Genomic DNA, 22,581 nt, shown 5'->3' with positions numbered 1-22,581 from the left:
AGGAAAAAGGGAGAGGAAACGCTGATATGAAAAACAAATTGTATTCAATTGCAGTAATAAAGACAATGCTTTGAAGAGAAAGAACACAGGACACAGGGGGTCCTTAAAAAAACAAATGTCTGATTTGTACAAAACCAAGTAGCCACAATTATTAATTAGTTAATATAGAATGCAAACTTAAAATATACCCAACAGGAATTGCAAATTGATACGCTTTTGTCTGGTAAGCAGTATGTATTAAGTATATACCATGTGGGAAGTGTAGACTAGTCACAGAAAAACAAAAGGAAAACAAGAATTTAACCAATTTTATAGTCACATTGGCGGCAATCAGCAGTGACCCTAAACTATATATTTGGATTCGTATTAATGGGATGTCGTAAAAAAAAAAAAAAATCAAAGCGTGCCTGGGCACCTGATAACACAATAACCACCATAAAAGCAACACATAAACCTGAAGAAAGTAACCTTCACCGTTTGTCATCTTTCCTTGAGGACGACACCGAGACACTATGGCAAGTCCCAAGTCGACCTTTATACCAATGGCCTAGAAACCGAAGGAAGAGATCTATGCCCGCCTCTTGACACCGATACAGCGTTTTAATAAGCTACCACCGCTGTCACTCAAAGTGTCTTACTGTGCCATTGGTCCTAAACTATTGCTTACTGGGCCGGTGCTGCCAAGTGGCAAGCCCCGCGCAGTCTTTATTTCCCAGCAGAAACGTGAAAGTGTACAGGCGGAAGAGTCAAGGCATTGGAAGTATCGGGGCCGACGCTAGTACCTGAGCGACCTGCGATCTCCACCGCCGCCGCGACGACTCAGCCTCTGGGCGGGAGCTGTCAGCCGAAAAGAAAATGGCTCAGCCGGGAACTGATGCCCAAGCCATGGAGAGGCCTTTCCAGACCGCACGTGTTCACGCTGGAGAACACGACTGGCTCCGAGAGGACCAGAAACAGCCTCAAACTCCTGTGAACTCACAGCACCTCAGCCTGCAGGGGCCCGGGTGGCAGACAGTGCAAGTTTTTGACGTTTCCTATTGTTGCCGGAAGTGACGTCGGGGAGCGGGCCCTTAAAGAATAAGGCTTTTACTCTCGTGCTTGCCGATTCGCCAGAACGTCTTTCTGTCTCGCTTCTCGTTCTGAACGATTCTGGTCGTCAAAATTATGCTAATTTGAACTATGACATTTGCTAGAAGGCGTATCGTTGATAGGGTTTTTATGAGAATGAAGTCTTCCGAGGAAGCCGCGAGAACGGAGTATGGAATCTGCACCTAGGAACCCCAGAGTGTGGCGCCGCCCGTGGCTCGGAACGTTTGGCCACTGTTGGCGGCGCGCTGGAACCCACGGTTCCGAATACAAACGGTCGGCGCGAGAGGCGCCCCGGGGCGCGGGCGCTGGGGCTCTGGGGCTGAACACCTGGTTCCCGCCACTCTCTCGAGTTACACATGCTCCCCTCTCCTTTCTGTGTTGGTCTGGTCGCCTCGGGAACCCTTCACTTTGCTTGGCGGCGGCTGGCTGAGCCGGAGCCTGCGGACAGGCTGTGCTCTGGCTTGGGCAGAGGTCGCCTGAATGCGGTACTCGCCGAGGTCCCTGAGTTGTAGGCGAATCAACAGGTCTACTGTTTCAGCCTTTTAAATCTAGGGGCAGGAGGGGAATCCTAGATGGGACTTGCTTATGTACCCAGCTGCTATGTGCTTTTGGAAGGCAACCAAGTGGGAAGAATCGTAGCCCGCCTTCTTAGAATTGGTTTGTGACTTGGTACTGCGAAGTTAAAGGCACGTAGATGTATGTCTCTTGATTGGAGGATACATCTAGACTGGCTAGAAGGATAAAAGGACTTCTTCGGGTTCTCTTTGCTGACATTTTCATGGTGCTTTTTAAAAAAGTCTCCATCTACTTTGAGGACTACAGATTTTTCTCTCTATATAAAGGAAACTAATGTTAGCATATTTATTTTAGATGTACGGCTTCATCAGACTGTTTTACAGAATTACTTGCAAGCATTTTTAGCAGTTTTGTATATCAACCCAGCGGTACCACTGAGCTGTTGGTCCCATTCACCCTAGCTAACTTCATTTTTTAAAAAACCCTTCATCAAAACTTTTACAACAGCATTTTCCTAGAATCCATTAATGGAGAGATATTGTACATTTAATTTCTACAGATCTGTATCCCTCTATCTAAAAGTTTGGTTTTTAGGTGTATCGATCCGGATCTCAAAATCCTAGCTATCCACGGTGATTATTAAAGTCTAGTCACGTCATCCTGAACAAAATGATTTTTGAGTCTAGTGACAGCTTATGTTTTTAAAGACCTGTAACAACCATGAGAATGAGCTGTATTTAAAACAAAAAATCTTAATGGGGATCTAGCTCATTGGTAGGGCCATTGGGTGGTATGTCAAGGCCCTGGGTTCAGTTCTCCCCCAAACCCATATTGTACCATTCACACAACCTTTTCCAGAAATTCAGTTGGCAAATTTGATTTGTTCCTAACTTTTTAGAAAGCTAGGTACATGATTGAGACCTTAATGATTGAATCTGTATACTTTATTTAATATCCTTTGATAAATAATATAAAGTGAAAATGCAAATCGCTTTTATTTTTAAGTAACAAGTTCTTTTCATCTCAGAAACATGTAGAAGAAAGATTGCTTCTTGGCCTTTTGACTAAGATCAAGTGTAAAGTATGTATCAGTACTTGACTGGCATTAGTTATCTTAATTTTAGTGTTCACCAGTTTAAAAACTAGGAGATCCTTTCTTGAAAACATTTTTCTATGATCTTTTATAAATGTCTTTGTTTTTCTTTCCTGTCATATCATTTTTCTCCTTCACCTATAGATCCAAGCTGTTCTTGAATCTTACTCTTCTTCAAAATATTATTTTGCTGGTAATGAGGAGGGAGGATGTGTTCCTGGGGCATTCTTTATTGTCAGAATAATTTCATTACCAGAGGTAGAAATAATGTAAAGATAAATGTGTTCTAGGATATGAGGAAAAGAAAAGATACCACAGAGGATTAGATAAAAATGACATGCCCTGGGAAATTGGGGTATTAATGAAAGGAAAGAATTGTGTCAAGTCAGATGGGACTGGAATCTAAAACAAGATCAGACCTGAAATCTTCAGTCCCAGGAACAGAGATTTTAGTTACAGTGAGAGTAGTTCCCACTTCACCTTTTCTAGGCAATAAAGGTTGGTCCAGGAAGTCTGTCTTACCATTTCTGTATGTCTTCCTTGCTAGCCCTGGCCTCTGGAAAGATGTGAAATAAGGCTTACAGTTTTGACCATTTTTTTGTATAATTTGATTTTAAGATCGATTCCTTTTTTTTTTCTCCCTAAAATCCTCATTGCCTAAATATGTTAATGTTTAAATCAGTGTAATTTTATGTTTCAAAAATGGTGAGCAAAATGCCAATGCAAGAGTACTTAAGTCTCTCCAGTAGTTTGCTCTTCACCATGCATACAGAGCAGACTGGATTGGGAATAGCATTCCTACAGACAGAAAGCAGGGGCCCAACTCTAGGGAAATGGCTACAGAAATGGGTCGTGGCCCAGGCTTAGAATTTGGCAAATTGGCAGGTTTATTTACCCCTGTTTATATATGGGCATACAGAGGAGGTATCTGAAGGGGCCATTTCTATGTTGGATAGTTGCTGAATTATAGACTATGGGAAAAATCACATCAAGTATGTTTTATCTAATACTTGAATTATTTTTTTGTTTTTAATGTCAGATTTCATTTTAAAGGTGCTTCATTCTCAGAGAATTTATTTCTCAAAGTACTTTTATAATTTTCTTGAGCAAGATATTGGTAAACTATGAGTTTGCTTTATTTTTTAAGACAAGCATCTGATTGGCAACTACATGAAATCCAAGTCCTGGTGATAATAACCAAATCTGTGCTAAGTTTGTCTCAAGTTTTTATTGGTTACATAGCCTTTATAAACATTCAGGATAACCACTGATGGAGACTATTTCAGCTTGAAATATGTTTCCAAGTGGTACCAGCTATGACTTGCATGTAAAGTGGCCTCTATAGGTTCCTGTGATTGATCACTTGGGCTCCAGCTTGGGGTGCTAATCTGACAGGTTGTAGAATCTTTGATAGGTGGAACCTAGCTAGAGAAGTGAGTGGCCTGAGGTCTGAAGATGCCTTGAGATGGTAGTCTGACCTCACTTCTGTGTTGTACTGTCCTCTAGTCTGGTATAATGTCAGCCAGCAGCCACCACACACTCCTGCCACTTTGGAGCTGCCCGTCACCACGATTTTCATACTGTGAGGGTCCAACCCCCTCAAGCACTTTTCTACTGAGTGTCCTTCTGTTAGGTATTTGATCATAGCACGAAAGTAACTATTATAGACCATTATCATTCAAGGTAAAATATTTGGGAGAGGGCTAGGTGAAATACATTGAATCAATGTAAATATAAGGCAAACTTATTTTTGTGAGGGAAAATTAGAGGGTGGGGTTCACACTAAGTTTACATGTAGGGTTTAAAGTTGGTGCAGTGCAGTAAACAAGTAGAGATAGTGTGACATCAGTGTGCTGGGGCCTAGGGGAGGTACATGCAGAGTAGAGCGGAACCTAAAGCATGTATTTAACCAGCACTTTATAATTTTATTTCTAGATGAAAAGTTGTAAGATTATTTGAGAGTTGGAGCTGAATCTAATATTCAATAATGGCAACAGGTGACTTAAAAAGAAGCTTGCGGAAGCTAGAACAAGTGCTTCGTTTGCTGAATTACCCTAATGAGGTGGATTATGTTGGGTAAGCTATCATACATTTGATATTTGAAACTTATTTGCGTGATTTGTATTTTGCTAAAAGTTTAACATGTATGACATACTTGGGGTCCTGAATGAAAGTCAAGATTTTGTATGGACTCTGTTACTGGCTGCCAAGCCTGATGACCGTGACTTGAATTCCCAGGACTCAGGTTGAAACTAGAGATCCAGGTCCTTCAAATTGTCATTTGTCCTCCATGTGTGTCACGCCCACCTCGACCAGCAAGGATGACGCAACAACGGGGCTCTTCTTAAAACAGTTTATTCAGGACCTTTGTTAGTTGCATTGTCTCTCCCCTGGGGCAAGCCTCTCCCAGCCCCTAAGTAGGTCTGGGCTACCAACCCCAGATAGCCACGTGGGCACTATCCACAGGTCCACGCATATGCCAGCGGCACACGAATCCAGCCATAGCCAAATAAGGAGCTGTTTACCACAAAGAGTGCTTGCCATCGGGAAGGCAGAGGGTGGAAGCCAGCGCCATCTTTAGGGTGCGGCTACACGCGGCTCTCTACAGTTTCCCCCTTTTTGTTTTACAGAGCAACAGGCAAGAGTAGAGGTCTGATCTCTGTTAAAATGGAACATGTACTAATGTTTGTCCAGGCGTTGTCCACCCAGAGAACATTAGACCCGTCCGATACCCTTTTTATAGAGGTGGGAGTTAGGGTACCAACCCATATGTAATCAGACTTGTTCTTTTTGAGGTTAGCGTATCATAACCTCAAGTGCAGTGCACAGGCCTCGCATCCTGTGCCTAAATATCTTTTAACGTAGCCAACCAGGCTTGGGGGGACTGTCCTGCATCAATGGCCATAAAGGCTTGGATAATCATGGCCGTATGGCGACGCTGTGAGATCCTAATGCGACAAATGCACCACAAGCATACTAGGGAGGTGAGCACCAGTAAGCCTACAAGGGCTCCTATTCCCTCCCACTCCTTCAGGTGATCCATGGCTGTAGCAATCCAGGAAGATAATCCCTCCGCCAGTCCGGTATCCATTCGGGTCGAATTCACCGTGACAATAGCCACCCTCAGCTGGTCCATCAGGTTATCAAACTCTCCGGTCCAGTTGCCTAAAAGATAACTAGACAACCTTTTAGATAAATCTGCAGCATGGGTAAAATTATTATATTGGACACTAGTCACACATAACCCTTCATACTTCCATTGGCAGCCGAGTTGGGCAATCTGCCAGAGGGTATCAATTTGCTCTTGAACCAGGTCAATTTTTTGGTTGACCACCATCAATCCTCTTTGTATTTGAGCATTGACGCCCTTTTGCACATCCAGAGCATGTGCCACATTGGCAGAAAGATTATTCAAGGTCTGTGTCGTCTGTACAGTATGACTCATGGCAATGGCAGCTGTAGCGGCTCCAACAGCAGCCAAGGAAATAGCTGTAACAATGGCGGCAGTAATGCCAAAATTTCTTTTTTGTCTAAACAGGGTCATAGCATTAGGCGCATCAACTGGCATAGGCACCCAGCGAGGCATACGGGTAATTATGGCATAATCGTATTTAGAAGCATTCTAGCATTGAGTATAAAAACAGGTATTATTATGGCAAGATACAGGCCTCTCTTTGCTCACTATAAACAAGAATGGAGGATACACACAAACTGGAGTAGGATTATAAGTAATATTAGCCAGTGGCTCAACTCCGTCATACGCATAGCCTGTATCAGTTTTGGCAGTGATGCCTGTGGATAACGGGCCAGGCACAGAATCCCAGGAGCCCCAAGGCTTGGAGCTACTCCATGAAAACTGACTAATCCCATGTACTCCCCCAGTAATCATAACTAGGGGCTCTAAATTCATGCAATTTCCATTAATGCTACACAATAGCCAATTATCAAAAGGATTAGAAATAGACAACTAAGAGGGATTTTGCTCACTATAATTACTACCTGTAAAAGTCTGATTAAAGTCTGTGCTTATTTCAGGAGAAAAGGTGAAACTCTTTCCTTGATTGACCCAGATCACAATACGAGACTGACAACCTGTCCAAGGCCAGACGTTCCCTCCATCTTGACCCCAACAAAAGGGGGCCCATTTTGGTTGACCAGGTGTATCATTTCCCAACACTTTAGCAGGCCACCATCCAGACACCCAAGAGGCATTGGCTGAAAAACAAGGGCCTGGTCCAGGCAAATCAAACCATCCAGCCGTCTGGTTATATATCAAGACACATGGGGAAACATTTGATCTGTTTCTGACAATTTGGAAACAAAGAATTTCGTTTAACTCAAAAGACCTATTTTCTCCTATAGGAGCTTCCTCTGGGTCCATAGGGAGGTATGGAACATCCATACTTTTATTACTACCGAATAGCCGTGGGAATAATATTGCATCATGACGGACTGGCATTGGTCTCGGGAACACTGATAGTATCCCCCATCTTTGGTCTGTCATTCCCAGCTGAATCATCATTGGCGCGAACAGGGAGATTACTGTCCTCGCAGACATGTTCTTCCTGGCACTGGACTCTTCTCACGAGGCGCTCAGGAACCCACACCGGGTCTTGCTGATCCTGTGGGAAAACACAAACAGAACCTCGTGCCCATGTCAGCACGGGATCATGTCCGTGCCAAACACCTGTCAAGGCATCTTTCCATTTCACCATTCCTTTAGAAGGACTGTGCTGACAATGATGCCTGTCTGCAGCAGAACAATTGGAAGCATCCAAATTAAAAAAATTCAGGGTAAATAATGCAAGAGAGAGCCTGTCCTTAGGGGTGCGGCCATAGCCTATTCCCCCTTTTTGTTTTTGAAGCAACTCCTTCAAGGAGCGATGAGCATGTTCTACAATGTCTTGACCTTGTGGATTATATGGTAGGCCATGTACAAGTTGTACATTTATCTGTTGACAGAAGGAAGCGAACTTCTGTTCGGTATATGCAGGACCATTGTCTGTTTTTAACTGTTGAGGCTTACCCCATGTTGTCTAAGCTTTTAAGCAATGAGCAATAACATAAGAGGCTTTTTTTCCTGTCATTGGGGTGACATGAATGATTTTAGAGCAGGTATCAACAGATACATGTACATATTTGACACGTCCAAATTTAGAGATGTGTGTAATATCTATTTGTCATATTTTTAGGGGGAGTAGACCATGAGGGTTAACTCCTAATCTAGAAGGATGGTGAAAAATGACATATTGGGGACAATCTAGTATCATCTTTTGTGCATCCGCACGTGAGATAGAAAACTTTTGTTGTAATGTCCTTGTATTAACATGAAATTTTTTGTGGAAAGCATGTGTTCTTTGTATGGCAGAAGCCATAAACATTTATTTTTGTCTAGTACATTGGTCCATTATATCATTGTCTTTAGCCAATGGACCTGGCAGACTGGTATGTGTGTGGATGTGTTGCACAAAAAAGGGATTCTTACATTGTCAGATCAGTTTCTGTAATTGGCCAAACAATGAGCTAACAGGGCTAGAAGATTTGATGGGCCCTGCACATTTAAGGCTTTTCAAGGCATTAACAACATAACTAGAATCTGACATTAAATTAAATATAAATGGATAAGCCTTGAAAACTTTAAGAACTATTGAAAGCTCCACTTGTTGGGGTGCACCTGGCAAGAATTGATGCTTTACAGGTTTAGTAGAATCCACCATATAAGCATCACAGCCTGTCTTAGACCCATCTGTAAATATAACACTTGTTCCTGGAATGGGCTGGGAAGCAGTTATCTTAGGGAAAACTATAGGATGTTTTTTAAAGAAAGTTAATAGTGGATGTTTAGGACAATGGCAATCTATGTGTCCTGGATAGGTACAACGCAATATTGTCTAATCATTTATGGCAGCACATAATACCTTGACTTGAGTAGAATCATAAGGAACAACTAGTGTTTGGGGTGATGTTTCAAAATATTGTAAACATTGTTGAATACCCTGTTGTGTAAGTAATGTTACAGCAGTAGGATAATATTCAATTGATTTTGTAGGTGAAATTTTAGTATAAATCCATAACAAGGGTCCTTTTTGTCATAAAATCCCTGTAGGTTGTAACTGAGTAGGCAGAATGTACAGGGTAATATCATCATTATCTTGTATTCTTTGAAGAAAAGCCCTTTGTAACCTATTTTTTAATTTTGTTAAGGCTTTTTGGGCTTTATTGGTTAGTTGTCTCAGTGAATCTAAGGCTGTATCTCTAATTAGAATATCATATAATGGTTTTAATTTGTAATTGGCCATTTTTAAACTTTTTTTTATCTAATTTATATCTCTTAATAATTTTTGAAAATCATTCAATGTGTAAAGGTGATGCTTTTTTAATTCTATCTTTTGTGGCATGATATGATGACTAGTTATTTTAGAGCCAAGATAATTGACAACTTTGTTCTGTTGCACCTTCTTAGGGGCAATACAGAGTCCCTTTTGTTTTAGCAGTTCTACAAGTGAGCTATATGTTTTTTGAAGAATATTCTCCTCTTTAGTTGTTAACAGTATATCATCCATATAATGGAGGCATCTCAAGCCAAGAAAACGTGTTCTCAAGGGTTCTAAAGCAGTAGCTACAAACAATTGACATATACTAGGACTGTTGGCCATGCCTTGTGGCAATACAACCCATTGATATCTTTTATCAGGTTCCTCATGATTAGTGGACGGTAAAGTGAAAGTGAATCTCTCACTGTCTGTCTTTGTTATTTAGTGGAATGGAAAAGAAGCAGTCCTTAATATCTACCACAATAATAGGCCAATTTTTAGGCAAGGCTGACAGCAATGGAAGACCATGCTGTACGGGTCTCATAATTCTCATTTGTTCATTTATAGCTCTAAGATCATGTAACAATCTCCATTTTTTTTTATTTTTTCTTGATGACAAATATGGGTGTATTCCAGGGAGAAAGGGAGGGTTTAATGTGCCCTTCCTCTAATTGTTTTTTTACTAATTGATATGTAGCATGTAATTTCTCAGAGGAGAGTGGCCACTGAGGAACCCACACTGGCTCTTCCGTTATCCAGGATATGGGAATGTCCTCCTCAGCGGCCCCTAGGAAAAACCCAACCCTTGTTTGGGTTTCCTAGGTACTGTTTGTATTGGCTCCTTTTTGCCTTGTAAAAATTTTTCCAGGCCAAAATCAGGATGATACCCCATGTTTTTTATAATATTTTTAGATTCTTTGGAATATTCATTATTCAACTGAAAGCCCATGGATTTTATAAGATCCCTCCCCCAGAGGGACACTGGAAGTTCAAGAACATAGGGTTGCATAATGTCAGAGTGACCTTTTGAATCTTGTCAATGCAACAAATTTGCAGTAATATTAGGAACACTGGCATAACCCAATCCCTGTAATGTTTGTGAGGAAGCCTGTATAGGCCAACCTCGAGGCCAGTCTTTGTTAGCTATGATACTGCGATCTGCTCCAGTATCCAAATCTAGGTCTCTTCCCAATTTCTCCCAGGAAGGTACTGTGAGGCTTCCTGAAATTGCAAACCAAGGAGCAACTACATCACACTCTTGCAGAAACCGTGCTAGAGTGCTTTTTTTTATTTTCAATTTCTTAGCGAGAAGCAGCTCATTAAGAGCCAGAAAAATTGGGTGCGAGGAGGAAGCGCCCATGTTAGTATATCCTTTCTTCCTCAATTTGAGAAGTTTCTTGGAGGTTTCTTGGAGCCTTTACGGAACAGCCCCAGCCCTCCGGTTTCACCTGCTTGTTTTGTTATTTTAATTACCTGTCCGCTTTGGTTGCGGCTCTACTGTCCCGCTCGCTCCCCCTTTGTCTACAGGTGAGCGTAAAAACCGGCTTTTGTTGCGGATCCTCAGTTTTTTTCTGAGGACTTACAGGTATACTGCCTGACTGTAGAAAGTTCTGAGCCCCACGGAGAGACGTGGGAGTGTCCCCATACGGGCCACCACTTGTCGCGCCCGCCTTGACTAGCAAGGATGACGCAACAACGGGGCTCTTCTTAAAACAGTTTATTCAGGACCTTTGTTAGTTGCATTGTCTCTCCCCTGGGGCAAGCCTCTCCCAGCCCCTAAGTAGGTCTGGGCTACCAACCCCAGACAGCCACGTGGGCACTATCCACAGGTCCACGCATATGCCAGCGGCACACGAATCCAGCCATAGCCAAATAAGGAGCTGTTTACCACAAAGAGTGCTTGCCATCGGGAAGGCAGAGGGTGGAAGCCAGCGCCATCTTTAGGATGCGGCTACACGCAGCTCTCTACACATGTGTACCAAGGAGTATGTGCTAATGTGCTAAGAATTAAACTCTGTTAGTCTGGAGGAGCTGCAGGTGCTCTTAACTGCTGAACCATCAGTCAAATTTGAATAAGAATTTTAAAGCATGGGGGCTGCCATAAGAAATCTCACAAATTGAAATCTTCCATACTAAAAGAACTCATGGTGTAAATGTATAAAATCGATCTTCTACATAGTGAATACACAAATTTTCAAGAAATGGTAACATCTGTGATCATATTGGCTATATTAAAAATAATACTATTCTGTGGAATGAGAGAATGGCAGATTTTATTATTAATGAAATCCATTATAATATATAATGAAATCCAATGAGTTTAAAATTATATAGAGACCGTATCTAGACTGATGTATATACAGTTTAACTCTCAGCACTCATATCAGCTGCCTTAACATCTGTCTGTGCTATGGGCATGTGGCACACATACACAAATATAAAACAAATCTTTTTACAACTTTGGGGTGGTGATGGAGAGGTTTATACACGTATTTTGAATTATGTGAAAAACATTCTGTTTATATGTAAGTTCAGTATAACTTTAGTTGACTAATAGTGCTAGCTAGCTGAAGAAATAATTCATTTGCTGTTTGGTGCAAGAATCGGTAAGGCATTTTTACACCAGTAAATAAGTAGACAGAAACAGACAGCATGAGGCAGCAGATCCTGAAGGATCAGTGTGGATCAGACAGGGTGGCTTCATGAAATCAGCATTTAACTACTGAGTTGTAACGAATAAAGACAGGCAGAGTGTAGGGTGCCTGCCTGGACATGAGCACAAGCTAGGAGGTCCAGTTCTCATGAAAGCCGAAGGTGGACGTCAGAGCAGCATGAGCTCTTTCCAGTGTGCTCCTCATTTGTAGCTTAGAGTTCAAACAGTTCATCTTTGCAGGCTTGTGTAGGAACAAATGAGCTATTGTAGCAAATGTTACAAAAACATCAAATACTCTTGAGAGCTGTAGGGTAGTCCTTTTTTATTAATAGGAGAAATAAATGGATTAAGTAAGAATAAGCTTCAGAAAACCAGGAAAAACTGTAGGAGATAGACTGTACAGCTGTAGTGAGGTTCTGAGCACATGAAAATGAACAGTACTGTTTCATAGTCAGAGCAGGGTGCTTTAGAGTGGGATATAGAAGCTGGAGAGTCACAAATTGCTTCATTATTGTGTCTGTAATAATAACTAAGTTACTGACAACATTGCTAATTACCCTTAATCACCCAGCTTCAGGAACTGTGCTAATGAGGTCTTTTTCCTTTTTCCGGGCAGTTTGATGAAGGGGGACACAGCAGCATCTTTGCCTATCATCAGCTACTCTCTTACCTCGTACTCCCCTTATATATCAGAACTTCTGATGGAGTCCAATATAGACCTCCTAGCAAAAAACGATGTGCGCTTCATAGACACCATCTATAAGGTATTTTGAGTTTATGAAACAATAATTACTTGAGGAACTATTGATTTTTAAAATTGACACTTTAGTAATAATTATCAAAACACAGTTGCGCGTTCACTTAATAATGATATACATCCTGAGAAATGTATTGATTGGCACTTTTGCCATTGAGCAAACATCAGAATGTGCTTATACAGACCTAGATGTCTCTATGTAGAGCCTATTGCTCCTGGGCTACAAACTTGTAGCATATTTAACATTTGTGTGTCTCAACATGCAAGCAATACAGTTAAAATACTAGTCAATAAAAAAAAAAGTCAGCTTTATCATAATCTAGGGACACTAGCATATCTTGTCGTATGTCACATGTATGTTTAATTGACAGGGTATTTTCATAGGTGTTTATCTCATTAAAATGGAGTCTCTACAGCTGACCTGAGCTTGTGGGAGCTCATGGACTCTGGACCAACAGCTAGGGGGCCTGCAGAGTACTGACCTAGGCCTCTGCATGTGTATGGCAGTTGTGCAGCTTAGTCTGTTAGTGGGGCTCCTGGCTGTGGGATCAGGACCTGTCCCTGGCACTTGAGCTGCCTTTTGGGAACTATTCCCCATGCTGGGTTACCTCGTCCAACCTTGATTTGGGGAGTGTGTATGGAGGAGCATGGGGATTGTCTTGGTCTTGCCTCACCTTGATGTGCCATGCTTTGTTGATGGTCATAAGAGGCCTGTCCGTTTCCTGAATGGGAGACAGAGGAGGAGTGGATGGGGAAGGGGATAGATAGGAGGTGGGGGGAGGGAATGGGAAAAGAAGAGGAGGGAAAACTGTGGTTGGTATATAAAGTAAATGAAAACATTTAATTAATAAAAAATGGTGTCTCTATTGAAATTAAGTTGTAATTCATGTTTGCTTTATCAATGTTTCCTATTAATTGTGGTGACTGGTAAACATTTGTCACTGGCTTTAATTTGCCTGCTTCCTACGAAATTTTAGTAAGTTTGTGTACTGGAGGAAGCAAGAGAGAGAACTTAGAGTCCCTAGGCGTTTGTGTTACTTGACTTGTGAGATACAAACTGAAACTTCATAGTTTGTTCCTTGAGCTCTGACACCAGGTCTCGTCTCTGCAGTAGCATTTAGACACCTGGATGGAGACTGACTTTGATCTCAGTTAATTTTGATTTTTAAACCTTAACGTTTACCATTAACTTTTGGTCAAGTACTGTGAATTTTTTTGTGTGTTTGTTTTGTTTTCTTTTCTTTTTTCGAGACAGGGTCTCACTAATTAGCTCTGGTTTTCCTGAAGTGCTCTCTTCCTCTTCTCCCCTCCCCTCTCTCCATTTTTCTCCCTCTCTTCCCTCCTGTCCCCGCCTCTGGTATATCCCTAGCAACCTGTATCTCATACCTGGGCATAACTCAACACCAGCTCTATAATTTTAGCACCTTTACTTAATGGCTTGATCTTCCTTTCAAAGGTAATTATTACCTTCTGACCAGCTGGCTATATAATTTTGAATTAAACCAATATTACCTTTGTTTCTTCGCAGCTTCTTCGTGATCAATTTGATTATAAGCCAATTTTGACAAAAAAGCAATTTATACAGTCTGGATTTGCTGAATGGAAAATCCAAATTGTCTGTGATATATTGAATTGTGTGATGAAAAAGCACAAGGAATTGACTGGCTCTGACAAGGTGATTTTATGACTGCATTTCAGTGCTAACTTATGCTAACTACCCCAATATTTGAATAAATACCAAGTTGTCACCCGACTTGCTGGACTCAGAAGTTCTTTGTTTCATTCTTAGACTAGAGACTTAGATTAGAGAAAGAATTCCAGGACAGACAGAGAAGACTTAAGCACAGTAACAGATTGATCAAGCAAAAGCACCAGTGTCTTCAGGGAAAGGAGTGGGCAGCTGAGCGTGGTAGGTGGATGCGCCAGACTCAGGCATCAGAGCGAGTTCTTGTGTTAATGCTGTTTGCATAGTTGTAGAATTTCCTAGGAATTCCGAGGGCATTTCTTGGAACTAGGGTTAGTTTGACCAAACGTGTTGTTTAGAACCAAGCTGGAATTTGAAGGGATGTGAATGTATAAGATTACAGAGATACTGAGAAGTCTGCCCACCAAACTTCCAGGTCTCAGAATTTCCTCTACAGGACATACATATTTCACAGCTAGCTTTCTGGAGAGTACAAGGTGCTGCAATACCAGGATGTCTTACCGTCTATACCTAGATAAGGCCATAAGCACCTAGTTAGTTCTAAATCCCACTGTTCCATACAGCCCACATAATTCAACGCCATTGTTGCTGCATTATCCACATACAGGGCATAACCCTCTCAAGGATCATCATTTCTCTGATATGAGTCACGTGTCTTATGTAGTTTTGGTGCCTGTCCTGGATCTCTCTCTGTAGACCAGGCTGGCCTCGAACTCACAGAGATCTGCCTGCCTCTGCCTCCCTAGTGTGCCACCCCCGCCGGGCTTTTGCCACTTTGTAAAGTGTTTGTTTGTTTGTTTGTTTGTTTGTTTGTTTGTTTGTTTGTTTTTAACTGCGCAGCCCAGGCTGGCCTCAGTCCTCCTTCCTCATACTTTAAGTGTGGGATTCCTGCACCACCGTATCAGTTTCACTTAAGTTTACAGTAAACAAATAAATGCATGGTTGATTACTTTCTTTATTTGCTGTCATCGAAAATAAGTGTTGAAATAGTGGAATTGAAGTGTATATAATACTTTCTATAAAATGCATTATTTTGTCTAATACTTTTCTTTCCTTAGACTTCGTCATGCCAGAGAAAGAAAAGCATCCCGGAAAGGCCCGAACCTTGTTCGAGCAGTGAGAACACCCCTGGAGAGGCTGTGGGCATTGACATCACTGGCAGGTTTATGACTTCAGGAAAGGTGTGAGAGTAGAAGGACCAGAAGCATATTTGAATGCAGTCAAGACTCGTTTCTCTGACGAGCATTTGGTGACACATTGTAGTCAGATACCATAGTGTACGAGGCATTTTTATTAGAATGTGTTAGTTTATTCCATTTCTTTCTAGAAGTGCTTCGATCTTATCCACCCCCCACTGCCCTCTCTTATCACCTCCTTCCCTTCCCTACCCTCAAATAGTCTCAGCAGAAGAGTTGCAAAGATCAAAAGTCACACAGACTCTGTATTTCTAATTTTGAATTCTTTTTCATTTCCCAGATAAAATGTAGTAAGGTTATAGTGCAAGGCATTGAACTCTACTCTTTAAAATATGTGAATGTGTGTGTGTGTGTGTGTGTGTGTGTGTGTGTGTGTGTGTGTGTATTTGTTTGTTTGTTTTAATCTTGTGTGTATGTATACCAGAAAGGAACAGAAGAGTGTCATATCTCTTGGAACTGGAGTCATGGGTGGTTGTGAGCCTCCATGTGGGTGCTGGAAATCAAACCTGTGTCTTAAGGGTTGTTTGTTGTTGTTTGTTTGTTTGTTTTTGAGGCAGGGTTTCTCTGTGTAGCTTTGGAGCCTGTCCTGGAACTTGCTCTGTAGACCAGGCCGGCCTTGAACTCACAGAGACCCACCTGCCCCTGCCTCCCAAATGCTGGGATGTCTTAAGGGTTCTTAACCTAAGCCATCTTTCCAGCCCCTCAGCATATACCTTTAATTATGTACCTGATCATCCCTAAAAAGGGATGTGAATATAATAATAATCCATTATTATTATATCCAACAAGAGTGGTTATGATGATTCATTTGTATGCATTAATAACCAAGAATATAGATTATCTAATAATCTGGTTTTGAGGATTCTTTATTACTAGGTGTAGATAGTCTCTGCCTTTACCTGCTTTGAGCATCTGTGGCTAAATGAATCCAATACATGTAGAGATAGCATTTTCCATATCCAAGGGGAGCTCTAAGCCAAAATGTCATTTTAGTAATAAATGTGCTTCCAGCTGTCTTCCTTCTGGGTGAGAGGACAGAATACAGACGAATAATCAATGTGTAATTAAATAAATAAAGATGTCTTTTTTTTTTCTGGATAAAGTAAAATACATAGAAATTGTTCATTCTCTAATCTAAAATACATGACTAGAAGAGCTGTCCTACCAAGAATTTGAATAACTGCTGCGAAGCTGATAGAACTTACAAATATGTTCCTTTGCCGAAAGAGAAGTTGAGTCAGTGCTGAAGCAAACTGTCTTCTTCCTGATGCCTCATCTAACGTAGATGCAGTTTATGATTTCGTCATCACGTCGTGGGCTTTCCGTGTTTCTACAGGTTTACTGTGAGGTCCTTGTTAGCATTCCCCATTGTCGGGATTTTGAACTTTCAGCTGAAGATGAAGTGTATACTGTGATTCAGTAGAAAGTTATAATGGGTCTCACACGGCTAGTCTTGGTTATTTAACTTGTAAATTATGGCACAGCCTTTACTTGTTTACTTGTTTATTCATTGTCAGACGCTCACTAAATAGCTCGGGCTGGCTGGGCCGTAAAGTCCTGCCTGGGCTTCCTGAGTGCTGGCATTATGGTTGTGTGCTACCACTCCTATTATGTTTTTAATTAGTTAAGTAATTTGTTTATTTCTTCATTTGTGTGTTTGTTAGTTTGTTTCTTTCTTTCCTGTTACTAACTTTCTGGCATGTAACATTTGAAACATTTACCAAAGCACAGATCATCGTTTACCACTTACTCAGATCTCTGCTACTCCTCTTTGTCTTTCCTGTAACCACTTTTTCCAGCATGTTGAAACAGACCTAGATATCTTTAAAATGCATTTGAGTGTTTAACCTAAGACATAAGAATGCTTTAAAAAAACTGAATCACAATTTCACCAACACATATAAAATATATTAATATTAGCATGTTATGTTGTGATACATTGTATGTGGTAATTTAAATGTTTTTTTAAATATTTATACAGTCTGTCTAGAGAATTACTGTGAAGTAAATATACGTAAAGTAACTGGCAGGAAAACCTTTGAAATATTTCTTCCATGCTTGTCTCCGTGCAGAAGAAAGCTGTGGTGATCCGTCATCTGTACACAGAAGATAACGTTGACCTTCCCGAACGGACAGTGAGTTCCACAGAAGTGAGTGAAGGGTGTGATGAGTCAGAAGAGATGACTTCTCAAGTCATGACTCATGAAGAGCAGGCCTCTGAAGTCAAGGCTCAGCTGAAAGTAAGGGTTGAGGACTTCTTGCACAGATTTCTTTGGTATCTGTGGCTATGTCAGTGTTTGAAAGTTGCAATTTTTCTGAACTCTTAAACTATGATAGCTATGCTATTACTTCAATGTCAATCAATCTTACTAAATGTGGTTCAGTGGATTCCAGTTGTCGGATCTGTTTGGAGTTTCCCCCCCTGAGTTAGAAGTAAAGCAAAGAGAAACAAGAGATGGTATGTCCCAGGGAAATTATAATCTAGCAAGAGAGATGTGCCACTTTACACAGGGAGGGTTTCTACCACTGTTTCCTTTGTTGGTAAATAGAAAAGCTTGGCATTTTATTCCCGTTTTTTTCTTTAGTTAGTCTTTGCTATGTTTTCCCCAAGGGGTATGGTCTCACTATGTAGCCTCGGCTGACTTTATGTAGTCCAAGGTGGCTTTGAATTTGCAATAAACCTGCCTAGCCTTTTGCGTGGTAGCATTATAGATGTGTGCTGCCCACCTGACTCCTTGCTGTCCTGTCATTTCTATTACTCCTTGTTGACACGAATACCATTATGTATATAATCTCTACTGTGTCTGCTAAAATGCTCATATCTTGTGATTTTTGTACATTTGGATTATAGTTGGATTTATGAAGTTTTATTTGTGGGCCTGCTTTTTACTATATGACACTCTAGATAGCCAGCACATTTTCATTTGCTTACTTCCTCTTGGATTTATACTAGGCGCTGTCTAAAAAAACTAGCTAATGACAGTTGTATTGTACTGCCTAGTCTGAGCATCATGCAGGCTACTTCACAGGCAGCTGCTGTGAAGATGACAGCCTCGTGGTAAGGCCTGCTGCTGTCTGCGGGGAGCCCCTTCTTCCACACTGCTCCTTCCTTAGCTAGCAAAACAGCGCAAAGGAAATGGAAGCCCCCTGATTCCTTTTCAAAGGAACGCCACTCCTTATCACCTGTGATCTTGGTTATCATTTTAGGATCTATGTGACAACCCTGAGCTCACTGCACTTCACATAGCTCTTGCTGAATGCCAGGACAAGCTTAAGAGACTGACTTGTGTAGAGAAAAGACTCCAGTATTTGGAAGCTGCAACAAAAGGGAAGGTGATGGTCGATGAGAAGGCCTGGAATAATCTCCTAAGTCGCGTCACTCTTCTTGAAACAGAGATGCTTTTGTCTAAAAAGGTATTGCTATGTAGCCGCCACTTGCCTCAAGTACAGTAAAATGCTCATCTTAGTGACAGCTGCCTATTCTTTTGGAAATACTACATGTGAGGCTCCTTAGAAACTAGAAAATGTTTGGTTAGAATAAAGTCTGCTTAAGTTAACACGTTCCTTAAACTTCTTGGGGCTGTTTTTTTCTATCAAGTAAGATAATTTGTAAAACCTGTAAGTTGAGGTTTTCTGATTTATAGTACTTCAGATACTTAGATTGAGGTAAGAATTTTTTGAAAAACTTTAAATTATTTTAGTAGGACAAAGGCTTCGTCAGTTTACTGGAAACGTTGTAGAAGAGTTAAACTTGAAACTTTTTCTTTTTTATGCACTAATTTCAGTCATAAAGTGAATTTCATAGAAATAGTTATTAAATTTTCTGTCTCAGTCACTGTTCTGTTGATGTGAAGAGGCACATGACCAGGGCAGCTCTTATAAAGGAAAGCATTTAATTGGGGGCTGGCTTACAGTTTCATATCATTATCATTGCTGCAGGAAACATGGCAGGCACTGGAGCAGTAGCTGAGAGCTACATCCTGATCCACAGGCCTAGAGGGGGGGTGGAGAGAGAGACTGGTCCTGACATAGGCTTTTGAAACCTCAAAACCCAGCCCCAATGACATGCTTCCTCCAACATGGCCACACCTACTTCAACAGGACCATACCTCCTAATCCTTCCCAAATAGTGCTGCTCCTTCGTGACTAAGCATTTAAATACATGAGTTTATGGGTCCATTCTTCTTCAGACCACCACATTTACCACTGCCTTATGTAGTCTGAGAAATCTGTTTTGTTTCTTAGGGTTTCAGTTTCTAGTCTGTCTTTCATTTTTAGAGACTGGGGTTGTAGATTCAAGAAGCTTACTCTCTGCTTCCACACTTAAATGGTTGTTTCTTATGCATAAGAATAATTATATATTATCAGTAAATAAATTTATTAAAACTAAACATTCCCTGTGCTTTGCTTATATTTTATGTTAAGTGGCATAAAATGAATTAACTATCATTTTCTTCTAAATATTTACCTGTACATTCCAGAATGAATGTGTAGAGCTTAATGCAGCAAGTGAAGACAATGACTCTGATAGTGTCGTGGATGCTATGTCCATTGGTAAGCTCTTCAATTGTATTAGTACATTTTCAGAACAGTAGGTTTTATGGGCATTTGGCCTCTATAGCATTGTCGTGTCTATGTAAGCCAAAGGTCCATATCAGGCTTCTTTCTCAGTCGCTCTCCACATTATTCTTTGAGATAAAGTCTCTCACTGAACCTGGAGCTCACCAGCTTGGCTCTTCTTGCTAGCCAGCAAACTCCCAGGATCCACCTGTCTCTAGTGCACTATTGGTGGCATTGTAGGTACAAACTATGACATTTGATTTTTTTTTTTTAACATGGTTCTGGAAATGAAATTTAGTGAGCACTTGACTGGAGCCATGTCCCCATTTTTTATTAAACATTTTTCTTAAAATAAAATAAAATTACAGAGCTCTTAGGACAAAGAAAATAGTGACCCACAGACTGCCAACAACTGCTTATAAAACCAGAGTATATGTTGTTCAGGACACAGCTTACATTCTTTTTGGGATTTTTCACTCTTTAATCGTTCTGGAATAATACAATACAGTTCAAGAAGAAAAGTGGTGCTCTAACATTTCTAATTGTAAGCCTAAGATGTAACATTCTTGTGTAGAATAAGACGCATGACAGAAAACGTACATCTCTCAGGAATCTATGAAGTGCTGTGTCTGGACTGCTTACTAACAGTAAGAAAGTGAGAACGTTGTAGAACAGGGTGGCCTTTTCCATGTCACAGCCTCCTAGTGATATTTCCCATGTTACTGAGCGTGAGCGATCTCTGGTTTCAACAAAAGCTTTTATTCTTTTGAGTCTTATAATTTAGAAAAAGCAAAGGCCTGCATCTTATGTCATATTATGATTAAATTACATTTGTAAAAAAGATGACTTCTACAATTGACAATTTATCGTTAGATTAAATTTCAGTAACATTGATATTTAACATCATTAGATCTTTTCAGCTACTATATACATGTGATGACAAGCATACAACACAAATACCAAATGTATTTTGAAATTTTTATTAGAGAATTTTTAGCATTTGTCTCCATATGTATAAAAAGTATTAAAAACTCATTTTATCTATGCCAGTAGCCATTTTGGATTAATTTATCTGTAAATAAAATTTAAAATATTTGACCTTACTGTGTAATGGAAAGATATCCTAAAACGTAATTTCTTCACAGATAAAAAATACAGTGTGGGGGCACCAGCCAGAACGTACCGGTCATCTGGCTATAGTACACTATCACCAGAATCAACGCCCAGAGGCTCCACGGTTAATTATTGTGGCTTGAAAGATTTTTCAGAGGTAAGAGAAGCTGTCAACTGCTTAATGGTTTCTAAGGTAGAGAAGAAACAAGTATCATTTTTAGTATATGCCATGTAATATGTATTATTGGCAAGAACAATGTTAAATGATAAGTTTAATCTCTCCAGGGTTTTTTGTTGGTTAGAGTCTCCTTATGCAGTGTTTCAGAGTGTGGTTTATATATTCGTGGTCCATCTTTGCGGATTATTTACTTTGAGAAATTGCCTAAATTTGTTGCTTTTTAAATTAAAGGAAACAACACTTCAGAAAATGGAAAGAATGAAAAAAATGTAAGTAACAGAAAGGGGCAACAGAAACCGTTTCTCTGTAGGGGATTGTACTGAAGTGTAGTTTACACAGAATGGACATGCGTGTTTCAGACCTTGAAAGTCTCAATCAGGTGTGGAATTTCCTTCAAGACTCCAGTGGATAATAATTCTACTTCCAGTTGTCTGCTGGTTTCCAGTAAATAGTGTGAAACATTGCTCACAGAATTAATGATGGGTTGCAAAGGGCAGAGATGCTTTGGTTGATAATTAATTCTGATGTCTCCACTTCTGATAATTGATTTACCAAAACATTATGTGCCTGTAGATGGATAGTTGTGAGATGTTTTCAGTATTATGTTAGGCTTTCTTGTGTTTCCAGTGAGCGATTGATGCAGTACCACCAGCGATGATGGTCTTACTGGGGACTATTAACGTTACTTGTAGTTTTAGCAAAGAGTGGTTTAAAGGAAATATATGATGGTATTTTGCAAAGAGTGGTATTTAAAGGAAATGGTATCAGAATAATATATACCTTAGTACCTTAAAAAAGTACAAAGCTCTTTGACATTTGAAAAATTCTAAAATAACTTATGCTATAAGAATTGGCTCATTTATGTTTGCTCTCCTCTGTCTATCTGTATTAATAGTAATTCTGCCTAAATAAGAAAAGCACTCAGGTTTGCCTGAGGCTCAGAAGCATGCGTGCAGCACTTCAGTCCTGAGCTCCACTGTGAGCTGTGCACTTAGCTGATGTGTCATTTGTTCTGTTTCAGGTTTGAAGAGACTGCAGAGCTACTGAAATGCTCGAGGCACTAATTGTACAGTTTTTTCTGCGTGAGCATCTCTAGGACTTTGCTACATATAATGCTATATTTAAGAATTCCTTGTACACTTTAATGTACTGTAATATATTATTAAGAATTTGAATTCTCTTTGGTGTGTGAGTGTTTTTCATTCCTAAATAAATACTTTTTAATACTGTAGGTTGTAAGTGTGCTGATTTTCTGTTTCAGTTTCCTTGGTAAACCTTTCAGTTTCAGGATATGCTGTTACAGAGTGAAGTCCTTGCAGCAGGCTCTGTAGTTTGAGTGGACTTTTACTGGCAGTGTGCTAAGTACTATGTTTTTGAAAGTATGGGCTGGGGGACATGGTCTGTATC

At 40.4% G+C, this 22,581-nt stretch overlaps 2 protein-coding genes across 3 annotated transcripts in view; one reads left to right on the top strand and one right to left on the bottom strand.

The window, feature by feature from the left end:
• Fbxo8 (F-box protein 8) overlaps window positions 1–1,054 on the bottom strand; it is a 39,189-nt gene extending 38,135 nt beyond the window's left edge. The window contains exon 1 of the mRNA XM_036209368.1: window positions 783–1,054. The gene's annotated coding sequence lies outside the window, so the exon portion shown is untranslated. The remainder of the gene's footprint in view (window positions 1–782) is intronic.
• Cep44 (centrosomal protein 44) lies at window positions 732–22,397 on the top strand. 2 transcript variants are annotated; one of them, XM_036209366.1, is made up of 11 exons: window positions 732–1,613; window positions 4,634–4,774; window positions 12,282–12,429; window positions 13,951–14,097; window positions 15,186–15,308; window positions 17,396–17,563; window positions 18,531–18,737; window positions 19,805–19,877; window positions 21,029–21,153; window positions 21,406–21,443; window positions 22,196–22,397. In XM_036209366.1, exons 2-11 carry the CDS (start codon window positions 4,686–4,688, stop codon window positions 22,236–22,238), a joined length of 1,161 nt encoding a protein of 386 aa, XP_036065259.1. In that variant the 5' UTR covers window positions 732–1,613; window positions 4,634–4,685; the 3' UTR covers window positions 22,239–22,397. The 2 variants fall into 2 exon arrangements, with proteins under 2 accessions (XP_036065259.1, XP_036065260.1); XM_036209367.1 differs by lacking the exon at window positions 21,406–21,443 and having other exon boundaries at window positions 733–1,613; window positions 22,196–22,257.
• Window positions 22,398–22,581: the final 184 nt, after the last annotated feature.

This window comes from Onychomys torridus, chromosome 17 (assembly GCF_903995425.1).
Source record: "Onychomys torridus chromosome 17, mOncTor1.1, whole genome shotgun sequence".
NCBI lineage: Eukaryota > Metazoa > Chordata > Mammalia > Rodentia > Cricetidae > Onychomys > Onychomys torridus.
The sequence above is the reverse complement of the archived record's forward strand: the minus strand, read 5'-3'. Positions and strand labels throughout refer to the sequence as shown.

Excerpts from the sequence above, each read along its gene's own strand:
- Cep44 (XM_036209366.1), top strand. The coding sequence starts at position 4,686 with ATGGCAACAGGTGACTTAAAAAGAAGCTTGCGGAAGCTAGAACAAGTG. Across the intron at positions 14,098-15,185 it reads AATTGACTGGCTCTGACAAG|ACTTCGTCATGCCAGAGAAA; the intron begins GTGATTTTATGA and ends TTCTTTCCTTAG. Across the intron at positions 19,878-21,028 it reads CGTGGATGCTATGTCCATTG|ATAAAAAATACAGTGTGGGG; the intron begins GTAAGCTCTTCA and ends ATTTCTTCACAG.